The 19,527-nt window shown below is 47.9% G+C and overlaps 1 protein-coding gene across 1 annotated transcript in view; it reads right to left on the bottom strand.

The window, feature by feature from the left end:
• Positions 1 to 13,031, bottom strand: part of JPH2 (junctophilin 2) — a 60,819-nt gene extending 47,788 nt beyond the window's left edge. The window contains exon 1 of the mRNA XM_036245860.1: positions 12,168 to 13,031. Within this exon, the coding sequence (XP_036101753.1) occupies positions 12,168 to 12,546 (379 nt within the window). The 5' untranslated portion in view covers positions 12,547 to 13,031. The remainder of the gene's footprint in view (positions 1 to 12,167) is intronic.
• Between the last annotated feature and the right edge of the window lie 6,496 nt (positions 13,032 to 19,527).

Below are 19,527 nucleotides of genomic sequence, written 5' to 3'. Positions count from 1 at the left end.
GAGCTCCCAAGTGCTCTTTGTACCCTGGAGGTCTGTATATAAATGTCATTTCTGTGTTGGGGGGACGGGCACTTTTTAAAATTACAAAAGTCATATGTGCTCGTTGCATAAAATTCTAACACTAGAGGAATATTTTTTTATTTTTATTTATTTATTTATTTTTTAATCCTCACCCAAGGATATTTTTCCATTTTTTGTACAGATAGAGTGGGAGGGAGAGAGAGGAAGAGAGAGAGAGAAACATCGATGTGAAAGGGACACATCGAGTGGCTGCCACCCGCACGACCAACCAGGGCCGGGGACAAACTGCAACCAAAGTACGTGCCCTTAGCGGGAACCGAACCTGGGTCTCTCCAGACCGCAGGCCGACTCTCTGACCGCTGAGCCAAACCGGCCAGGGCAGAGGAATATTTTTTTAAAAAGTGTACCATTTCCCCAGGGGTAATCGCTAAGAATCTAGATCCTTCTGGGCTTTTTTCTACTCATTTACAAATAGACTAAAAGGTTAACTGCTTCCCACTCTACCACTGTCCCCGCCACTGAGACACTACCCTGCACATAGTAGGCACTCATAAACACTTGTCGAAGGGCGCTTGTTCCCTTTCAGCGTCTTAGATTCCTTCTGTACGTGTAGGTGGTCCGCCTTGGCCTCTCTCGTGGATCTGTACCTCAGGGCCTGGCTTGGGAGTGAGATGGACAGTGCCTTTGGGTGAGCATTTAAACTGAGCTGTTTTTCCATGAACAATCCCAAAGCCTGGCTCTCTGGCTGGCTTGCAAGGTGGCACCAAGTCCCTTCCCATGGCTCCCAAATGCTGCTGCCCATCAAAGCTGCTCTGTCTCTGGTTTCCCAGGGTCACCACCAGAAGACCTAAAGTGGAGGAGCTGATGACAAATGTCACCAGCTCCCGGGAGCAGGGTCAGGTTGCAGGGGTGTATAACACGTCCTCATAGCCTGCAGGACTCCACCACCCCCACATCCAGAGGCTGCTGCCCCGGATGACACCCCACAGCTTGCACAAGAAGCAGGGGATTAACCAGGCGACACCGCCTGGATGCTGACAGCCTGAGCTCCTTTGCCAGGCACTGGGTCAGCTCAGCAACCCTGCGGGCCTTGGAAACCAGAAATAATTGGATGTGTGAAGTGGGGAGGCGAAAGGGATCAAGGGGGGAGTGTCTAGGTTCAGAAGGAGGCCCCCCAGTGGTCACTCAGGCCCCCTATGGAGGCCAGTCTTCCCCACAACCCTCATGCATGTCCCTGTGGCATGTCTAACAGGCATTTGTCATCATGGTGTTCAACACTGAGTTCCTGACCCTCCCTCCTCAAACCCTCAATCCAGGGCAATGCCATCCCTCTGTGGCTCGTGCCAAAGCCATGGGACATCCTCGGCTCCTCTTCCTCTTCTTCCCGCATCCAATCTGTCAGCAAAACCTATTGGCTCGACCTCCAAGGTAGACCCAGAGTTCAACCACTTCTCTCCGCTGCTGCTGCTGTGACAAGTGGGGTCCCAGCCACTGCGGCTCTCGCCTGTATTAGTTCATAAACTCACTGATTGGTCTCCCCGCTTCTACCCTTTCTGCACCACCTCCAGCCCCCCAAACAGTCTCTCAACACAGTGGCCAAAGGAATCCCTTTCAACAAAGTCGGATGGGCAGGAGAGGGGTGGGAGCGGAAAGGAGGAGCCAATGGGGGGAGGGGGACATCTGTCACACCTTCAACAGTTAAAACAGAGAGAGAGAATAACATAAAATATAAACTGCAAGACATTTATTCTCTAGAGCATTTGAGATCTTGTTCCCCAGAATATGTTATCAGTTTGGCTCAAATAAACTCATAAAAAGTCTCCAAAATAAATGAGTCAGATCATGTCACTTTTAGAGTCCCAAATTTTCTCAGAGTAGAAGCCAAATTCTCACAGTGGCTTACAGGTCACCGCATGAACTGTCCCCTCTGCACCCTTCCTGGCATGTTATATAGGTGATGTTGCGTCAATCGTCAAGGGCCCATATTGTCAGGTTGTCTTATCACTGATGCCGTGAAATTGGACCCCTTTGGGAAGATGGTATCCATAAAGGATCCCAATGTAATTCAAAATAAAAGGAATAAAAACCATTGTGCACGCCAAACAGCATTTCCTGCAGGCCTCGGTGTGCGGCCCCCACTCCAAGCCGTCCCCTTCCACAGCATGTGTTTGAATACTTCCAGACACGAGGTGTTCACTACCCGCCCGGCAGGGGGAGGGGTCCTGGAGTCCCCACGCTCTCTGGATCCCTCCACGGATTTTGTCAGCTAGGTCTGGACCCGTCAACTCTCAGTTACACAGGAGTGAGGAGAGGCCCTGGCGGCTTCACGCAGGAGCAGCCCTAACTGCTCACCTGCTCCGTGGCTCTGGCTTAGGAAGGCTACGAGGCAACAGGATGACCCTCTGGTCTACGGCAGGGAGCAGGCCCCACACCCCTCACCCCACCCTCAGTTAGAGCCCTCAGAAAAGGAGACCCGACATTCTTTGCAAGGGTGTTTCAGCAAGGGCTGGTCCAGAGAACAGCTGCTGGGGACATGGAATTAGCAGGCCCTGGAAACGCAGTGAATCCCAGGGGACTAGCCCTGACGGGCATGTCTGGGGGACTTGGCCAGCTGGACACAAGCATCACAGAAAACAAGGCCACAGAGAGGAAGGAGTAACTACGTCCACTTCCCTGTCTCGAGGGTCCGCTCTGCTCCCCTGGGGTCCTGGATGATGCCAAGGAGCTGGTGTGAGGGCATCTCAGCCAGCTGTCACGCGGAAGCCTGGCTGTGAACTGGGACATGAGAGTTTCAAGATGAGGTTAAATTATGCTGATTCTACATTCGAAATGGAATCTGGCCTGGCATGGATTTCATCTACACTGGCAGGACCCAAGGCAGAACTAAGTGAATCAAAGTCTTGGCTTATTAACTGCTCCAAAGTCAAAGCTAGTTTTTGTGCTGAAGTACCAGGCAGGGACAGCTGAGGTGCAGGCCAGCCTGAGTTAGTGCTCCCTTTGGATTGCGCACAGAAACACAGAAAGGAGATCGTGTCTCAGCATCCGATGTGATGGGCATTGTGCTAGGCGCTTTTTCCTCTCATCTCATTTCATTGTCTCAATCCTATTTTGAGAGAGATTTTGACATCTTTAATGGAAGGAAGAAAACAGAAGCTCAGCAAGGATTTGAACCCAGATCTGGCTATTCTAAGCCCTGTGTGCTTGAGTACCACATGTCTCCCTTTAGTACTATCAGACTCTCTTAGGACTTCTACACGTGGTTCTTAATGGCAGTCAAGAAATTTTCAATTAAAGGATGTTTCTCTGAAATCTGAAAATCAGCCCTAGCCAGTGTGGCTCAGCGGTAATAGTGCCGCCCACGGACGAGAGTCCTGGGATCGATTCAGGCCAAGGGCATGTACCTCAATTGCAGTTCGTCCTCGGCCCTGGTTGGGGTTGTGCAGGTGGCAACCAATCGATGTTTCTCTCTCATATTGATGTTTCTCTCTCTCTAATCCTCCCTCTCTCCTTCCAGCTCTATCTGAAGATTAATGTAAAAGTATCCGCCCTGGCCGGTTTGGCTCAGCAGTTAGAGCGTCGGCCTGCGGTCCTGAGAGACCCGGGTTCGGTTCCCGCTAAGGGCACGTACCTCGGTTGCAGTTTGTCCCCGGCCCTGGTTGGTTGTGCGGGTGGCAGCCACTCGATGTGTTCCTTTCACATCGATGTTTCTCTCTCTCTCTCTCGGTTCCTCTCTCTCCCTCCCACTCTACCTGAACAAAAATGGAAAAAAAAAGTAAAAGTATCCTCGGGTGAGGATTAAAAAACTAGATAAATAAAATTAAATCTGAAAATCAGAAACAAAAACAAAAAAACCCACTAGAACTAAAAAATTAATTCACAAGGCCAAAAAATTCAAAACCAACATGCAAAAAGAGTTGTATTTCTACAACCTAACAATGAACAATTGGAAAAATGAAATTTAAAGTGCTATTTACTATATCATAAAAAATACTTTTTAATTTAGTTAACAAAAGATGTACAAGACACTGAAAATTGCCAGACACTGCTGAGTAAAATGAAAGACCTGAATAAACGGATATATACCAGGTCCATGGACTGGAAGACTCATTGCTGTTAAGATGTCCCTTCCCCCGCTGGCTGGTTTGGCTCAGCTGCTACAGAGTCAGCCTGCAGACCAATGAGTCGCAGGTTTGATTCCGGTCAAGGGCACATACCTTGGTTGCGGTTCATCCCAGGCCCAGTCGGGTCGTGCAGGAGGCAACCAGTCAACGTGTCTCTCTCACATTGATGTTTCTCTCTCTCTTTCTCGCTTTCTCTCTCTCCCCCTCCCTCCCACTCTATCTGATGATAAATGGAAAAATATCCTCGGGTGGGGATTAAAAAAAAAGAAGTCCATTCTCTCCAAACTGATGTATAGATCGAATGCATTTTTACTCAAATCCCCAGCAGGCTTTGTATTTGAAATCGATGAGCTGGTTTTATAATGTAGATACAAATGGAAATGACCTAGATGAACTCAAACAGTCCTAACAAGAAGAGCAAAGTTGGAGAATTTACTCTGATTTAAACTTTACTATAAGACTCAAGTAATCAAGACAGCATAATATTGGCATAAAGATAGACAAATAGGTCAATAGAAAAAATATTCCTTTGGGGCGCAATTAAATAAATGAATATGGAGACAGGTTTGAGGAACACATCATAAGCTCAGATAAAGTGACACATGGTATTATTGCTTAGGACTCTATTCTGGCAGATTCATTTAGCTCCCATGGTCAGAGTCAGAGGGACTAAAATGAGTTGAAGTTATCAGCTTTGGGCAGGAGGAAAAAAAAACCTGAACATATTTTTTTTTATCCTCACCCAAGGACATTTTTCTACTTTTTGTTCCGATAGAGTGGGAGGGAGAGAGAGGGAGAGAGAAAGAGAGAAACATCAATGTGAAAGGAACACATCAAGTGGCTGCCACCCGCACGATCAACCAGAGCCGGGGACAAACTACAACCGAGGTATGTGCCCTTAGCGGGAACCGAACCCGGATCTCTCTGGACCACAGGCCGACGCTCTAACCGCTGAGCCAAACCGGCCAGGGCAAACCTGAACATATTTAGAACATAGCAGTTGGGTTGTCATAGTTAAACATACACACAAATATCATTTTTCCAGCATGTAATAATCATAAAAACCCTAACCAGATGCCAAACTCCATTCCAAGTGCTTTTACATGTATTAGAGCACCATTTAATTCTCTCCAGAAGGTATCAACAAGATAGAACAATAGTTCTATCAACAGAATCGAATTAAAGAGAAGACAGCAAATATGGCATCGAGAAAGGGAAATACTGTCTTATGACGATGTCTGTTTTACATGTGCGTGTGTGCATTGAATTGAAATGTGAAATCTGTGTCCCACAGTGGGTTACAGTCATCAGATTATAAAGCCTCTGGTGCAGTAGGTGAAAGAGTTGTTAAGAAGCCCAAATAGTATAATGCATGGGAGTTTCTTAGCAGCGCCCGGTACACGGTCAAGATTCACTAAGTGGCAGATTCAGAGCCCTGTGCTTGGAAGGGCCCTGCGCTTGGTATAATGCTCTGCTCTCACCATCTTGAAAGTCTTAATGATTTGGAAGAAAGGGCCCCACATTTTCATTTTGCACTGGGATCTACAAATTATGTAGCCAGTCCTGATTATTTTCTGTAGTTGTTAATCATTTATTAAAACACTTGAATATTTCATTATCACGGATAATCAACTTCTGCCTCTGCCTCTCATTAGCCAGAGGACTATGAGTGAGAATACTTAAAATAATCTGTGTCTCAGTTCCCACATCCATACAATAGGGGTAATGCAGTCACTATGGAGAACAGGATGGAAATTACTCAAAAAATTAAAAACAGAGCTGCCCTGATATCCAGCAATTCCACTTCTGGGTACTTATCCAAAGAAAACAGAAACACTAATTTAAAAAGATATATGCATGCCTATGTTCATTGCAGCATGATTAGTAATAGTCAAGATATGGAAGCAACCCAAACATCCATAAATAAATGAATGGGTAAAGAAGATGCGGTGCCTATGTACAATGGAATATTATTCAGCCATGAAAAAAAAACACAAGATCTTGCCATTTTCAGCAACACAGATGGATCTTGGAAGCATTATATTGAGTGAAATAAGTCAGACAGAGACAAATGCTTATGTGTAGAATATAAAACAATAAAATGGCCGGGCTGGTGTGGCTCACTAGTTGAGTGTCGACCCATGCAGCAAGAGGTCGCTGGTTCAAGTCCCAGTCAGGACACATGCCCAGGTTGTGGGCCAAATTTCAGTGGGGGTCGTGCAGGAGGCGGCCAGTCGACATTCTTTCTCATCAATGTTTCTCTCTCTCTCCCTCTCCTTTCCTCTCTCTCTAAAATCAATAAATAAAAAATATTAAAAGATTAAAATAAATAAAATAAACAAAACAAAACAGAAACAGGCCCATAGACATAAAGAACAAGCTGATGGTTGCCAAAGGGGAGGGGGTGGGAGATGGGAATGAAAAAAATTTATTTTAATACAAGAAACAAGGGAAAGATTGTTTTTTTTCCAACAAATTATGTTACCTAAAAATAAAATTAAATAAATAAAAAGTTAAAACCTTTAATCTAATATGGAAATTTAACTCATCCCTTAGACTTTTTTTTGTTTCCTGGTGACTAAACCAATTATTTTATCTTTTCCTTAAAAAATGAAATAGAATAAGATAAAATAAGGTAGAAGTAATAGTAGCACTTCCCCATAAGCTTGCTGAAAAAGTCTAAATAACACGTGTGCCGCGTGCCAAACAGCGCCCAGCACGTGGTTCATACTTCCCAAACAGTAACTATTATTATTATCATCATTACTAGCTTTATGGAAAAGCTGGTTCTTCCCCTGCACATTTTGGGGAGAGGTTACTGAATTAGATCGATGGCTGGAGGAGTTGTCTGAGCACCAGCTGACCCTGAGAACCTGACAGCTCCCTGAGGAGTCACCTCCCAGAGGAACACAGCTAGTCCCCGCCTGCACACAGCTCGCCTCCCAGAGGAACACAGCTAGTCCCTGCCTGCATACACAGCTCGCCTCCCAGAGGAACACAGCTAGTCCCCGCCTGCACACAGCTCGCCTCCCAGAGGAACACAGCTAGTCCCTGCCTGCATACACAGCTCGCCTCCCAGAGGAACACAGCTAGTCCCCGCCTGCACACAGCTCGCCTCCCAGAGGAACACAGCTAGTCCCCGCCTGCACACAGCTCGCCTCCCAGAGGAACACAGCTAGTCCCCGCCTGCACCAGCAGCTCGCCTCCCAGAGAACACAGCTATCCCCGCCTGCACCACAGCGCCTCCCAGAGGAACACAGTTAGTCCCTGCCTGCACACAGCTCGCCTCCCCGAGGAACACAGCTAGTCCCTGCCTGCACACACAGCTCGCCTCCCCGAGGAACACAGCTAGTCCCTGCCTGCACACACAGCTCGCCTCCCCGAGGAACACAGTTAGTCCCTGCCTGCACACAGCTCGCCTCCCCGAGGAACACAGCTAGTCCCCGCCTGCACACAGCTCGCCTCCCAGAGGAACACAGCTAGTCCCCGCCTGCACACAGCTCGCCTCCCAGAGGAACACAGCTAGTCCCTGCCTGCACACACAGCTCGCCTGTTTCAGGGCATTTACAGGTCTCTGAGGCCAAGGCTTGGGTCTCAAGTCAACAAGCTTGGAAAAAAGACAAGACGGAAGGCCCTTCTTGTCCTGAAGTCTGTGGGTATCTGGGGTGGGGACCCCAGGCAGCCACGAAGCACATTACTACCTAAGGGCCTGGTATAGGCTTGCTTTGGAGTTTCAAGTCAGCAGCTATTTTTAGCCTGGTTATACATGGCCAGGGAGGCGTGAAGGCTATAGGCAGGGCAGTGGTGCCAAGAGGTCTCCAGCAGGGTTCAGGAGGCCAGAGCCCCTTTGCCTGTACCACCTTCCCAGTCCCACGAAAGACCTGCAGAGCTTACCCTCCAGCCAAAGAGACAAGCAAGGGGGAGACAGCGGCTCTGTGCAGATGGGAATGGCAGCAGCTTCGATGGAGATGCCAGGAAAAGTCACCTTAGAACCGTGGTTTTCAAACTTATTTGACCCTGATCTGCAGTAAGAAATAAACTTGACATCATAACACACACATAAACGCAGACATTTTTATACACACACACACACACAGTGTATATCTCCAACTGAACAAATATTCCCGGAAACAACATTTTATCTTATTCTCTGTGAAACAATGTGATATTTTCTATTCTAGTCTGTTCTTTCATTTTAAAAAATGCAGGTCACGACCCACTGAATGGATTTCACCCACGATTCATGGGTTGACACCTCCAGTTTAGAAAACCACTGTTTCTTTGGTTCGGAGCAGGCACATTTGACTGCCAGGTAAGGTGGAGAGTGGAGGAAAGAGAACACATGGTCCCTTTGATCACTCCATCTCAAACCTACGGATAAGATACCAGTTTCAGCTTGATCTCTGGCTGGATGGCACGTTTTGTACCTCCTGGCTTCGTACACTGTTCTCTTGACCTGGAGCATTGGTCCTCCACCCTTGTCACCAGGCTAGCCCCATACTCCGGAGCCTGGCTCACCACTTACTCCAGGAAGCCTCCCTAGGTGCCTCTCTGGTTAGCTGCCTGCCTCTTGCTCCCTGAGTCCCCTGCCAAGCACCCAACACAAGTACAATTTCATGTTAGAGTCTCTGGAAGGCAGGCTCTTCCATTCTGATCATTTCTATACTCTACCCCAACTACCCAGAGTAGTGTCGTGCTGGCTTCATACCACTCAATACATATTTATTGAATGAATTAATGATAGTTAATAGTAATGAGAGCAACTACCATTTATTGAATGTCCATTTATCCCAGGAGAAATCTTAGGAGAGATTAGAGTAAGTTCATTTTATGGATGAGGAAACTAAGGCTTTAAGAGACTAAATGAAGCGATCAAGCCAGGATGTGCAATAACTCGGGCTACCCGACTCCCAACCGTTTCTAATCACAGGATCTTAATTGTCCACATTCCCCTCAGTGCTACCCACGATGGGGCAGAGGGCAGGTCCTTAACAAACCCTCGGGGAACTGATGACAGGTTGATGAAAGAGATTTTTCCAAAGCAGTGGCCACATCTAATTTTGGAGAGTTGCACCTCCTGTGTGGCTTGGGAGAGAGAATCCATGAGGTTTCCAGGCTGCCTGAATGTGGGGTGCTCTCATTCGGGACAAGAGTCTGGGCTAGGTCTTCTGGTTACCTGAGCACACCTAGAACAAAGCCCAGGCCCCCTGACATGGCCCATGCCCACAACTCCGCGCCAACCCCTGCCAACTCCTCTCGGCCACTCTGTTCCTGACACCCTGGCATTCTTGTTCCTCACACACTCCAAGCCCAGTCCTGCCTCAGGGCCTTTGCAATGGCCATTCTCGCTGCCTGGAATTTTCCCTCTAGAACTCTCCACCCTGCTTCTCAGACTGCCCTATCCAAAAACATCACCCTCTTCCTTCTTTGCTATTTTTCTCATAACATTTGCAACTAATGGGAATTACATATGTTCGTTTTCCAGTTTATTTCTGTCTTCTTCATGAGACAAGGAACTCCCTGAGGACTTTGTTCACTGCTGGGTCCCTGGAACTCATGTGGGATGCTGCCTGACACATAGTTGATGCTCTATAATGTTGGTCGCACGAATGAATGAATGAGTCCCTCCCCACTTTAGACATATCAGGAGATCAGTCCATAGGTTCCCAGAAATGTGTGTCCCTGTGACTCACACCAGGCCCCCAACACACACACACACACACACACACACACACACACACACACCTTGGTTTGGAGAGAGGGAAGAGGAAAGAGAAAAAACATTTGGCACCCATGTACTATGCACCACTTTGCAAAGGTGACTGGCGCCCAGCAAGCACTCATGGGTTATCTCCATCTTACAGACAGAGAAACTGAGACTGACTCTCTGCTTATCCCCCGTGCTTAGCATCTTGTGGGGCACAAACATCCAGTGAATTGAACTGCACTGAATTGCAGAGGTTCAGCAGATAGCTCTAGGTCGCCGAATTAGGAAGAGTAGCACCAGACTTTGTCCTCAGAGCTGTTCAGTTCCAGCCAGTGCTGTGCCGCCGCCACTGGGCACACACAAAGTCCAGGGATACCCCCTCGTTAACATCCAGGCACTTGGGAGGGCGGGCCCTCGCCAGACACCCACCGACAGGCAGCCCAGTCAGGAGCCCCTTCTGCACCGGAGGATGCCCGAAGGCCTCAGCTAGAGCAAACCCTCCACCCTGGGCTGACTACGTCCTTCTGCCACACCCCAGCCCCCTGCCAGACTGCCCACTTCCTGCCCTCCGCTATAAAGAGGGCAGGCTAGTGGCAAATATAATATACAACAAACGTCCTCTGATGCCCTATATGTGAGTGTGTGTGTGTGTGTGTGTATTTTTTAATGAGCCGTAGTTTTGAGTTCTCTGTGTCAGCACCTCTTCCCAACAGGGAGATGCCACAGAATGATCCTGAGCGGAAAGGACCCTCAATGATCACTTGAAACAGGCGCCGGCAAACTTGTCCTGTCGAGTCGGACAGTGAATCGTCTAAGCTTTCAAGTCAAGAGACAAAATTGAGGATGCTATGTAGGGACTTTCATATAATTTTCATGAGTCACAAAATAGTGCTCTTCTGTTGATTTTCCCCGCAACATTTCAAAATGTAAAACTGCTGTCAGCTCCCAAGCAGCACAAAAGCAGGCGGCAGGCCGGCCTGGCCCACTGTCTCAGGTTTGCAAGCCCCTGATTTAAAGCCGTACTTCTTAAGCTTTAACATGCGTAGAAATTGCTTGCTGAGCCCGACCGGTGTGGCTCAGTGGTTGAGCGTTGACCCATACACCAAGAGGTCGCCGGTTTGAGTCCTAGTCAGGGCACGTGCCCAGGTTGTGGGCCAAATCCCTGGAGGGGGGTATGCAGGAGGCGGCCAATTGATGTTCTCTCTCATCGATGTTTCTATCTCTCTCCTCTCCCTTCCTTTCTAAAATCAATAAAGGTAAAGAAATTTTTTTAAAAGAGAGAAATTGCTGGCTGAGCTTAAAATAGATATCTGGGTTGACACTCAGAGGTTCTGATTTCGCAGGTCTAGGAGGGACCCCTGAATCTGCCCTTATTTCTAACTGGTGGATAGATGATGCTGCCGGTCCACTGACTACATTTTGAGCAGTACCGATATTTGAAAACACCCCATTTTATGGATGAGGAAAGTGACGCCCAGATAAGTGATACAGTCAAAGTTACACCCAGCGGACGAGGTGATGATATCTGTGCTGCTACTTCCCAGGGCTGTCTTGCCACAGAAAATTCCTCTCCGTTTCCTGCACGCATGGAGTCCTCTCATGCCTCTGAGCTTTCTTCCTCATCCCTCTCTCGCCCACTCTCACCCTCACAAACGCAACTTTCCCATCAAGATCCAGCTCGGATGTCCCCTCTTCTAAAGCAGTCTTCTCTTTACTGCCACGGCCATCTGTACGTACTCGTGTACGATGTCTACGAGCCTGTCTTTGAAGCCATGGACCGTAACTTACACCTCTTTATAACTAACCCTTTTACCATGCCTGGCAAATAGGAGATGTCACGGAAATACGCACTGAACAAAAGGATGCAGGGATGCATGGAGGGGTGGGTGGGTGGATGCATGAATAAATGGATGAATATTTCATGATCTGTTCCTTGGAAATAATTTGCATGGCGAAGTTGAGCCTAGACCCCCAATCTCCTAGAGCCCAAGCTAGAGTATATTCCACGGCTGATGACAAACCTAGCTTGCAAACAGCAGCAGTTACAGCGTAATGAACGCGTGGAGCGTGTGTTTCTACGGCAGGCCTTGTACTAAGCAATCCTGCCTGTCTTCTGCGGAGCCCCGATGGGGGCCCCACCTTTCCTAACAAGAAAGTGGATGCTGAGAGAGGTGGAGCAGTTTGCCTGAAGTCACACAGCCAATAACGTCCTGGCCCCTCTGATTCTGTGCCGTACGGCCCCTTGCCCCTCTGCCCTCCGCCAGTGTCCCTCAGCCGCCTGGCCCCCGCCCTGGCTCCGCAGGCCCGGCGGGACTCACCCCCGTCTGCGTAGGTCTCGGTGCCATAGCCGTCCTGCAGGCCGTTGCTCCAGGTGCCCTCGTACTTGGCGCCGCTGCTGCTGCTCTGCCGGGTGCCGTAGCGTCCCTTGAAGCCGTGCGTCCACTCGCCCTTGTAGAGCCAGCGTCCCTTGGTCTCTATGCCCAGCCCGTGCCGTTTGCCCTGGCTCCAGTATCCCTCGAAGGTGTTGCCGCTGGGCCAGGTGTAGACGCCGGCCACTTCGAAGCCAAAGTTCCAGGAGCCCGAGTACTCGCCCTGGCCCTTGGGGCCGGTGCACAGCCCGTGCCCGTGGGCCTTCCCATTCTCCCAGCCCCCGCAGTACGCCCCGCCGTCGTCGAAGTCAAAGCGGCCGCCGCTCATCTCATCATAGCCCCTGACACCCGGACTGCCCTCCAGCTTGGGGGTGGACGGCGGCGGGGTGCCAGCCGCCCTCTCGAAGCTTGCTCAGGCTGGGCCCCCCACTCACCACCGCCGCACCCCAGCAGGGGGAAAGCAAGATGCCACCAGAGGCTGAGCGAGCCCAGGAGCCAAGTCAGCACTGGGTCGGTTGGTCAGTGCCATGCCTGGGAGGCCCCTCAGTCAGCCAGAGGAAGGCGGCCAGCGGGGAAGGGAGCGGGAAGGCAAGATTCAAAGCCTCCAGCGAGCATCCCGAGTCTGGCTTCCATGGAGTCAAAGGGAAAATGCTGGGATCCCTTTAAGAGGCACAGTGAAAGGTGGGGTGGAGGGGTCCCCAGTCGTCTCAAAGAGGGGAAATTCCTCTACTGACAGTCCCAGCCCCCCACGCTGAATTCCTGCAGCCGGCTGGCCCCCTTCTCCTCCACCCCGTGGGTGCGCGGGGCTGTCGATCTCCTCGCTGCTGTCCCGCCCCTGTCCAATCCTGCCCTCCTCCCGGGACAGAAAGGTCAGTGTTGCCCTAACAAGGCCATTGGATCTCAGAAACTGCTCCCAAAATAACCCCCTGGCCAGCCCAGCCTCCTTCAGAGTGGGAGGGGTGTTGCAGATTGGGCTGGTGCTTCAGACCCGGGGAGTGGCTGGAGGGTGGGGACGGGAAGCTGAGAACCAAGTGTAGGCAGCGGGGGCAGTCTGGTGGCTCTTCTTCCCTGGGTGAGAGCCCTCTTCCACCAGAGTCTGCGGGAAGTGGGGGCAGAGGAACTGGGAAGGGAGGGAAAAGGAAGACTAGCAGAACAGCCTGTCCTGGCACACTTGAAACCCCCCAGAGCAAATCTCAGCCCCACCACTAACTACTCACATGCCCTCACAGGTCCTGGGGCTATGGCACTACTGCCAACCCCAAAAAAGGAATCTGGTGACCTAGAGAGAAAGGAATGGGGCCTGGTTTCACGCATGCTTTTGAAAGCAGAGGAGGGAACTTAGGAAGAGAGGTGAGGTCCTGGAAGTGGGGTCTGGAGACAGCAGATCTGAGCCCAGAGCTCCTGCACAACCCCAAATTCCCTCCACCCGGGGACCCCAAGGAAACCCTGGGAGGAGCAGTCACTCCCTTTCTCCTACAGGGCAAGTACCTCCTCTGAAGGGTGAGGAGTCTGTCCTCTGAGACACAGTTGCCAGTTGTATTGGAATGAGTTCCTCTCAGAAACACTCAAGGATCATGATTTTTTTTTTTTTAATTCTCTGTCCAAGCTCTCTCTCGCTGTGGTGTCCTAAGAGCCAGGCTTCATAAAGCTCCTGGGGCAGGGGCAGGAGCACAGGGCCTGGGCGCATTCCCAGCATTCAGGTTCCCAAGCTCCAGTGAAAGGGATGGATAACTCTCCATGACACAAAGCTGTGGCCAGGGCTCATGACTGGAAATCCCAGCTGAGCCCGGGGTTAACAGGAGCATAGAGTAATTCTGAGAAAGGTAGGAACCACCAAGAACAGGAAGCTGTGGGGTGTGTGTGTGTGTGTGTGTGTGTGAGTGAGAGAGAGAGAGAGAGAGAGAGAGAGAGGGAGGAGAGACATGGGGGAGGGGAGGATAGAAACCACTAAAAAAAGCAAGCACAGGAGGCCCTTGGGAACATGACTGTTGTCTGACTTCTGACTTATCATACCCAAATCGCATGATGACTTAGGCCACTTAAAATCACTGCAGAAGTTTTCTTTGTTTCAGAAATGGATAGAAAATGTTCTCTCCCTTCCTCCCAGGCCCCCGGCCTTAAAGAGTGCCTTCTGTGTCCATGTTTCACCTCCAACACCCAGCCTCTGGGCTCAGTATCACCAGCTGTTTGCCAAGTTGACAACAAATAGCAGCAGATAAAGGCTGGACCATCTGGACTGTGTCTCACCACCTAGCCAGGTTGACTGACACAGCCTGCTTGCACACTTCACCGCTAAGAACACCTCGGTGCTGCCCCCAGACAGTTCTGCTTTGCTACTTCTCACCTAAGTCTTTGGAGAAGCACACGTTTCTTTCTAGCTCTGTTCTCAAGCGGAGCGGAAAGGGCATCTCGAACTGGAAGCCAGAGGAGTCTGAGTTGCCCAAGTTCAATACCCTTTGTACTTAAATGCCAAGCAAATCGCCGTAATTCTGTTCTAAGGCTGGGCGGCTGTTGTGTCATAGAGAACTGCTCGCCTAATAAATTTAGCCACTGTTCATCCGTGCAGCTCCCTAGAGTGGTTCCCTACCAAGGGCCTGTACTTGTAAGAGTCACCCATCCCGGACCTACTGAATTAGATTGTCCTAGGGGAAGGCCAGGGCAGTTGCATTTTTTTTTAAAAGCTCAGACAAATCTGACTCCCATTCCTGGTTAAGAACCACTGTATGTTGTCAAATTAAGAAACTGTTTCTTAATAATATTTATATACTCATTTACCTACTTATTGACCAGAGGCTATGTGTGTTACCAAACTGAAGGGGTTTGCACTTGGGGTGCGCTATTAAAAAATGAGACGTGGGCCCTGGCCGGTTTGGCTCAGCGGTTGGAGCATTGGCCTGTGGACCAGAGAGTTTTGGGTTTGGTTCCCGCTAGGGACATGTACCAAAAAAAAAAAGAGACGTGGGTGTTCCAGGATAGTTTTATTTACTTGCTGCAAGTAGAGAAGATGGGGGATTCCTATCCAAAGCCCTGTCTCCTGGAATGGAGGCTTACCCATTGCTTAGATACATTATTTGGTCACTTTCATGTTGATTTCTTTTTTTTTTTTTTTTTTTTTTCAGTTGGCTACTTTCATCCCCTTGAGTTCTTGTCAGCTCATGCTGTTTACTGCTATATCTGCAAAATACTGTGCTACATTTTAACAGTAAGCAAGAAATAACATTTAGTAAGAATGGCCCAGACCTTGAGACCCTTGTCCTATCTAACATGTAGCATAGACAGTTATGGAGTTAAATATCTGTTCAAATCCCAGTTCTGCCCCTCACAAGCTGTGTGACCTTGAACCAACTGTTCATTTCTCTAAGCTACAAATTCCTCATCTGTAAAAGTACCCTTGTCAAAGGGTTTTTAGTATTAAGGATAACAGTATCTACCTTATATGGCTGGGTGAAGATTACATGAGTTAATACTGTAAAACATTTTTTTAAAAAAGGACTTAGAACACACTAAACAACTAAGAAATGTTAGCTTTTATTAATATTATTCTCACAAGATAAGTTACTTTTCAAACTATCATGCTTAATAAAAAACGTCAGCGAAGAGGGAAGAGATCACTCCCTAAAGATGAAGTACTTTGACAGGAAAAGCATTTCTTACTCTTTCCAGTACTGTTTACTCAAGATTACCCTGCGGTTTTTCATTTTTTAAACTGATAAACTATGTTACTGTTAAAGGGACACTTTGATTTCTTAAATGTTTAGGTAAATTCTTTGCCAAATTTGCTGCTGGCCTTACCCTGACCAGGGTTGAGCTTCTTGACCGGCCATCACTTTTTGGCCCCGCCCTTTAAACAAGTGCATTTCAGGGAAAGGGAGACCTCTTGTGGCCTTATGTGCATTACAACAGATTTTCCTTAGATTTACTAAACTCGAAGTGAATTTTTTTTTAATTAATGAATTTATTTTTGTTACAGGTATTTCTCCTTTTTTCCCTATTGACACCCTCCTCCTGTCCCTCCCACCCCCCAGCATTGTTGTCTATGTCCATTGCTTATGTCCATATGTATAAGTTCTTTGGTTTATCGCTTCCCTCCCTGCCCCCCTCCTCTGAAGTTTGTCAGTCTGAACCCTACTTCCATGTCTCTGGGTTCGAAGTGAATTTTAAACTGTGTTTAAAAGTATCTATCCCATTCCTCTTTTCCCCAGGTTTTTCTTGCTCCACTGTTCTTAGGTCAGATGGGGTAGTCAACCACTTGCTTCCTGTGTGTCCTCAACTTCTCAAGATGCGAACTGAAAATCCAGAGCAGAGAAAGAATGCACACAGAAACCCACTTGAGTTCTCCAGGACATTAAAGACTCTGCTGAAGAAGCCTCACCTCCCTAGACAAGTTTCCTGGCTGGTTAGGTGACTTCCACATGCTGGCTCCTCCCCCAAACTAGGAGTTGTTTGAAGCAAGGATTATCTTCATTCCAAAACAATGCATGCACACCTACTCTGTGCCTGGCACTCTGGCTCATTTTGCATGCCCAGTGCCTGCACATAGTGGGTGCCCCGTGTCTCTCCTTCTCCTTAGCTTTTGGCAGCTGACAGCTCCCTTCTTGAAATGTTTTCTCATTTGACTTCTAGAACTCCTCTCTTGGTTCTGCTGCTCCTACTGTCTTTTGCTGGTTCCTCCTCATCCTCTGGACGTCTATACCCAAAGAATGTCCCAGAGCTTGGTCCTTGACTCTTTTTTTTTTTTTTAATCTTCACCCGAGGACCTTTTTTTTTTTTTTGCATTTATCTTCAGATAGACCGACTGATTCTTTATCTGCATTCACTTCCAAGATGATCTCCTTCAGTCTCATAGTTTAAATATAAACATCCATATACTGACAACTCCTAAATCTGTATCTCCAGCCTGTACCTCGTCCTATATCCAGCCACCAACTCAACAGCTCTATACAATGTCATAAGCATCTCAGACTTAATAAGATCAAAATCAAATTCCTAATTTATCCTCCCGCCAACTCCTAGATTATGAAAACCACTGAAGTCATCCTTAATTCCAGTCTTTCTCTCACACCCTATGTCAATCAGCAAATCCCTTCAGCTGTACCTTCAAAATAATTTCAGAACACGTCTTCTCTCCTGTACCACCTAGTGTCCAAGCCACGAGAAACTATCGCCTGGTCAACTGCAGTAGCCTCCTAACTGCCCTCCTTGCTTCCCCTCCCCTGCTCCCCTTAGTCCGCACACAGCAGCCAGTGCTCTTTGAAAAGGCCAAGTCTGGTATTATGTCTCTTCTCCTCCAAATCCCCAAATGGTTCTGTCTCCTCAGGAGTCAAAGCCTTTAATATGAACTACAAGGTCCTCCGTGATCTGTCCGTGCCCTGTTTCTGTTACCTCACCTGCCTCAAGCTTCAGATATCCTTGCTGTTCCTCCTGCCAGGAACGCTCTGCCCCCAAATACCTGCACGGCTTGCTCCCTCACTTTCTTCGGGTCTCAGCTCAAATGTCACCTTATCACAAAGGCTTATTTGATCACCCCAAATAAACAGGAGCCTTCCCCCCTGCCCAGCCCTTACCATCCCCCAATCCTTCTCTCTCCATGGCACATTCTCTGAGGACAAGGATGCTGTTCTACTTACTGTTCTCTTCCCAACACCTAGTAGTAGAGTGTTTTCTGGTGTGTTGTAGGCACTTGATAAATGTGCTGAATAAATGAATATTCAATGAGTAATTATTAAATAAAGGCATATGTCAGGATGCTACTCTTCAAAACATCAGAGTCTAAATTCCTCAACCCACGATCTGAATCTATTTCCCAGGACACGTCAGTCAGAGAAAGATGAGTTCAGTGAGTCGCACTCACAAAAGGTCAATGTCCCAGTGAGGGACACATATTAAACCTGGCCCAACTGCATCTGCATAGTCATTTTTGTCTTGAAGATTCATGTTTTATCCAGCCAGTGTGGCTCAGTGGTTGAGCATCGACCCATGCACCAAGAGGTCGCCGGTTTGATTCCCAGTCAGGGCACATGCCCAGGTTGTGGGCCCCAGTGGGGTCATGCAGGAGGCGGCCAATCCATGTTTTCTCTCATCGATGTTTCTCTCTAAAAAAAAAAAATCAATAAAGGAAAAGAAGAATTTTTCAAAAGATTCGCGTTTTGAGGAAGATACCGAGATATAAATACGTACAACTCATTCTTGCAAGTCTGGAATGCCTAAACTCTCATTCAAGTTTGGATTTCTTCAGCGGGTTACTCAGACATTAGAACTTGTCTTTTTCATCCTGACACCTCCTCATAACAACTCATGAAAGAAATGTGCATCATTCTTCATTCTCTTGTGACTGTTCTGTTAATATACAGAACTAATAACTAGACAACTGGCTTGAAAAGCAAAACAAAAAGGACTTGGGAACCACCTGAATTCAGGTAACATGTTAAGCCCATTTGCTCCCCCACTCTCCGGTAAATGTGAAGCAAAACAAGTCGTGGAGGTGAGGGTGGGTGGCGGGTACCTTTACAACCAACTCCAAGGGCCTAGATTAGTGGTTCTCAAAGTGTGGTCTGGGAATCCACTCTTTCAGAGGCTCTGTGAGGTCAAAGTTATTTTCATATTAACGTATTATTTATCTCTTTCAAATTCATTGTCTCACAAGTATCATTTTCCAGGTCACATGACAGGCAATATCACAAAAGACTAAATGAAGCAGCAGACATGAGAATCTGTCTTCAATTAAGCCAAACACTAAAGAGATTTGCAAAAATGTGAAACAGTGCAACTCTCCTCATTAAATACTTTTTGTTTCAGAAGTTATTTTCCAACTTAAAATGCTACTTATATTAACATAAATGGATTTATGGATTATCTTGCAAGCCATATATATTTTTCAAGTTTCTTAGTTTTAATTTCTAATATGGTGAGCAGCGATAAATATAACTCACGTAAGCAAAAGCTCTTTGGGATCTTCAATTTGTAAGCATACAAAGTCTTGAGATCATAGTTTCAGAACTGCTGCCTTAGCTACATGAATAGTGCACCTTCTGCTAGCATTATGAAACCTGTTACAGTTCCCAGTGCTGTGATGGAAGGCATTTTGCTTCCTAGCTTGAACCACAACAGCCTTCAAATGTTACTCAATCCACACCAAACTAGTAACTAGCAGGGGCTCGCACTACTTCGAGTCAAGGTTTTTCCAGTAAATACCCTTCCCACCTCTCCCAAGTATAAATCACCTATTTGTAAGCCCAGACCCCACTGTCATGAATCAACCCCATGGACAGTGGGATGCTTAGGTAAAGAGTAAAACTTATTTTATAATCTA

The sequence above is a fragment of the Molossus molossus genome, unplaced genomic scaffold, assembly GCF_014108415.1.
Source record: "Molossus molossus isolate mMolMol1 unplaced genomic scaffold, mMolMol1.p scaffold_m16_p_6, whole genome shotgun sequence".
NCBI lineage: Eukaryota > Metazoa > Chordata > Mammalia > Chiroptera > Molossidae > Molossus > Molossus molossus.
This window is presented reverse-complemented; position numbering and strand designations above follow the sequence as displayed.